The sequence below is a fragment of the Theobroma cacao genome, chromosome 3 (assembly GCF_000208745.1).
Source record: "Theobroma cacao cultivar B97-61/B2 chromosome 3, Criollo_cocoa_genome_V2, whole genome shotgun sequence".
Lineage (NCBI taxonomy): Eukaryota > Viridiplantae > Streptophyta > Magnoliopsida > Malvales > Malvaceae > Theobroma > Theobroma cacao.
The window spans coordinates 6,753,880-6,758,435 of record NC_030852.1 but is presented as its reverse complement, the minus strand read 5'-3'; the positions used below and the strand labels follow the sequence as shown (position 1 = coordinate 6,758,435).

General features: G+C 39.9%; 1 protein-coding gene across 1 annotated transcript; it reads left to right on the top strand.

Annotated features, from left to right (window-relative positions):
- Positions 2,009–4,308, top strand: LOC108661130 (RNA-directed DNA polymerase homolog; the record flags this gene model as incomplete). The annotated part of the gene is made up of 3 exons (XM_018117019.1): positions 2,009–2,080; positions 2,986–3,046; positions 3,860–4,308. Coding segments are annotated over exons 1-3 (582 nt in total), but the record flags the coding sequence as incomplete, so codon positions are not given.

Sequence of the window (4,556 nt, the reverse complement as noted above, 5' to 3'; positions counted from 1 at the left end):
CATCAATGTGATGAATTGTGTAAATTTTTGTAATGTGTCTAGGAGGAGAGCCTTCCGGAAAAGGCAAAGAAGTCGTACCCGACGAGTAGTGATCGGGGCGCTTAGAAAGCTTTTAGTTTGTACAAACGGTGAGTAAACTTATTATTATTGTAAATTATCTAGAGTTTATTTTAAATGCCCTTTATGTATTTTATGAAATGAGAACGAGATTAAAACGGGATTTTTGATGTTTTAGGAATAAATGTGACAAATAAAAATATATTGTATTGATTATGAAATTGAGTAATTGGAGGCTGCAAATTGACTTGAAAAATATATATTTTCCTAGGAATGGCTTATGAGAAATGAGTATATGTGGCTATATTTTGTGAGTGCATTTGGGAAATTTATGTAAGTTGGTTTTACTATGCAGGCTGGATAAATAAATAAAAGCCACGTTATACTGTCGAAATTTTATTAAAATTGGTGGGTTAGTCACTGCAGTGACGGGTTTCCGTGGACTGCCTATTAGAGGGGCACGGTAAACCCAGTTATATAGTTACTCCGGTTGTAGAGGCGAGGAGGGTAACTCCCGGGGTAGTATTAGAGCTCACTTCACGTCGAACCCCCACGTGAATGTGTAACTCGGCCAACGCCAAGGGACGGCTGGTTTTAAAAATAAAAATGTGTTTCACGTGTGAATATTTTAACACCCTTGGCGGACTCGGTTAGATGCCTCGGCCAAGGTATCCCCGAGGATTAGTTTTGGCTTGAGCCTTGTTTTAATAAAAGACATAAGCCTTAACAACTGTTTTGGTAAATTACAAATATTTTATGGTTTAAGAAATAAATTGAAAACATTATGAAATGGGTTGAAATTTGTTGTTTAAACTTGCCTCCATTTTACTCGCCTTTAGATATTTATGATAATGTCTGTTTACTCATTGGGATTGCAAAATCTCACCCAACTCCTTTCCACCCATTTCAGGTTCAGTATAGACTGTAGATAGCTGATCTCATCGAGGACTACCATTGGATCTGCATTTTCCAAACCGTAGGTTCACAGTCCTCTTTACTTTTGTTTATTCGGGGGCCCTCTTGTTATTGTAAATTAAATTAAATATTTTGGCTTACTGTATTTCAGTATGTATAAATTTATTTAGCTTTTACGCTATAAAAATTATTCACGTATAACTCTATAAATATTGTTTTATAAGAAAATAGAATATTTTCCTTAATATTTCTTTTATTTTCTTATTATATTCAAATAACCGTAATTTCGTTTTAAATGAAGATTTTAGACTTTTAAACTCATTTTGAATATGAATTATGTGTTTTTGTACTTGTATATTATGTTTTAGCCAGTTTCAAAAAATTTGAGAAAAAATTACCAAAATATCCCTGTGTGGCGAAAATTTTATTTTGATTGTTTTTTATCTAAAAAAGTGTATATTCTCTAAAAACTCGATATTTAACAACGATTGCTCATAGGAAAGGAAAGAAACTGATATGTAAGCCTTGCAGAGTTCTGGTTGGCATTTCGGATAATGAGTGTCAATCGGGACGTCACGGCGATTATTATAGGCCTGAGGGAGGTTTCGGGTCGTGACAATTCTATTGGTATTAGAGCTTTTGGTTTTAAAGATAAGAGTTTTTGGTTTTAAAGTGGTTTTAAAAATTTACAGTATCAGTGTGGCGTCAGATTAAGTTAGATTTGGTTGAATAGAATGCCTGCATTTTCATATAGAGCCTAAGGTTCCCTAAGCTTGTTCGTTTTCTCTTATAGATTATTATGCCTCCTCGACGCGGACGCCCACCTCTCACTAGATCAGTTGGGACGGGAAGAGGTCGTTCCCAACGTTGTCAACTAGATGCAGTAGGGGAAGAATCGGCTGCGTCTACCATTCGGGCAGCACTTGCTGCTGAGCAGGCCGATAGTCCTCCACATCCTCCACCTCCTCAGCCACCTACTGGTATTCCCGCCATGCCTACTGAGGTAGCACAGGCATTGGCAGCTTTTTTTACCGCAATGGCTGATGGAGCTCAGACTGGTCAAGTTCCACCTATAGTACCACCAGTTACTCCTTTAGTTCCACCATCGGTACAGGATGTATCCATTTCCAAGAAGCTAAAAGAGGCTAGATAGCTCGGTTATGTTTCTTTCGCGGGTGAGTTGGATGCCACTATGACAAAGGACTAGATTAATCAGGTTTTAGAGACTCTCTCTGATATGAGATTAGACGACGACATGAAGCTGATGGTGGCTACGAGATTATTAGAGAAGAGGGCTCGTACTTGGTGGAATTCAATGAAGTCCCGTTCCACTACTCCTCATACGTGGTCCGATTTTCTCAAGGAATTCGTGGTCAGTATTTCACTTATTTTCATCAGAAAGAAAAGAAGAGAGAATTTTTTAGTTTGAAACAAGAGAATCTAACTTTAGAGGAGTACGAGACTCGTTTTAACGAGTTGATGTTATATGTGTCGGATCTGATGAAATCTGAGCAGGATCAGGCCAGTTATTTCGAGGAATGGCTCAGTAATGAGATTAGAGAGTGGATGACAGTGACTGGTAGGGAGCCGCATAAGGAGGTGGTACAGATGGCTTTACGGGCTGAGAAGCTCGCGACTGAGAATAGGAGGATTCGGACTGAGTTTGCAAAAAGGAGGAATCTTGGTATGTCTTCTAGTCAGCCAGTAAAAAGAGGCAAAGACTCAGCGATTTCAGGGAGTACTACTTCTGTTTCCGTGACATCTCCTTGACCTCCATTTCCACCATCACAACAGAGACCTTCGAGGTTTAGCAGATCTGTTATGACTGGTTCTGGGAAGAGTTTTGGAGGTTCTGACCGATGCAAAAATTATGGGAATTATCATAGTGGGCTATGTAGAGGGCCAACAAGATGTTTCCAATGTGGACAGACGGGTCATATTAGGAGTAATTGCCCACGGTTAGGATAAGCCACGGTAGTTGCATCATCTTCACCAGCTCACACTGATATGCAGAGGAGAGATTCTTCTGGGTTGTCACCGAGACAGGAAGTGGCCATATTGTTCGGTGTGGAGAGTAATACCCCGGCACATCCACCTTCGAGACCACAGACTCGTACCTCGATAAGAGTTTTCGCTGTGACGAAAGATGAGGCACGGGTCCGACCTGAAGCAGTGACAGGTACTATGTCTTTATTTGATAAAGATGCTTATGTTTTGATAGATTCTGGCTCAGATAGGTCTTATGTGAGCACCACATTTGCATCAATTGCTGATAGAAATCTGTCACCATTAGAAGAAAAAATTGTAATTCACACCCCTTTAGGAGAAAAGCTAGTTAGAAATAGTTGTTATAGAGACTGTGGGGTAAGGGTAGGCGAGAAAGAATTTAGGGGTGACTTAATTCCTCTAGAGATCCTGGATTTTGATCTAATATTGGGTATGGACTGGTTAACTGCACATCGGGCGAACGCAGATTGTTTCTGAAAGGAAGTTGTTCTTCAAAATTCGGAGGGAGCAGAGATTGTATTTGTAGGGGAACATCGAGTATTACCGTCCTGTGTAATCTCGGCCATCAAAGCTTCGAAATTAGTGCAGAAAGGGTATCCGACTTATTTGGCATATGTGATTGATACTTCAAAGGGGGAACCTAAGTTAGAGGATGTCCCAATAGTAAGTGAGTTTCCTGATGTATTTCCTGATGATTTACCTGGACTACCTCCTGATCGAGAGCTTGAGTTCCCTATTGATTTATTTCCGGGTACCGCACCTATTTCTATCCCTCCATATAGAATGGCTCCGACAGAGTTGAAGGAACTGAAAGTCCAGTTGCAAGATTTAGTGGATAAAGGTTTCATTCACCTTAGCATTTCTTCTTGGGGAGCACCAGTTCTATATGTCAAGAAAAAGGATGGCACTCTTCGATTGTGTATTGATTACCGTCAGTTGAACCGAGTGACCATCAAGAATAAATATCCTTTACGCCGAATAGATGATCTGTTTGATCAATTACGAGGTGCGATGGTATTCTCTAAGATTGATTTGAGATCTGGGTACTATGAGTTGAGGATTAAGGAGCAGGATGTACCCAAGACTGCTTTCAGTACGCGTTATGGGCATTATGAGTTTCTGGTGATGCCGTTTGGTTTGACTAATGCCCCGGCAGTTTTTATGGATCTTATGAACAGGGTGTTCCATCCATACTTGGATACGTTTGTGATAGTATTCATAGATGACATCCTGGTTTATTCGAAGAATGATGATGAACATGCTGTCCATTTGCGCATTGTGTTGCAAACTTTACGCGAGAGACAACTCTATGCCAAGTTCTCTAAATGTGAATTTTGGTTGAAGGAAGTGGTTTTCTTGGGACATGTGGTGTCTGGAGCTGGAATTTATGTCGATCCCAAGAAGATTGAGGCAATCTTACAATAGGAGCAACCGAGAATGGTAACTGAGATTTGTAGTTTTCTTGGCTTAGCTGGTTATTATCGGAGATTTGTTCAAGGATTTTCTTTGATAACAGCTCTTCTGACTTATTTGACTCGTAAAGGAGTTAAGTATGAGTGGGATGATGTTTATGAAAA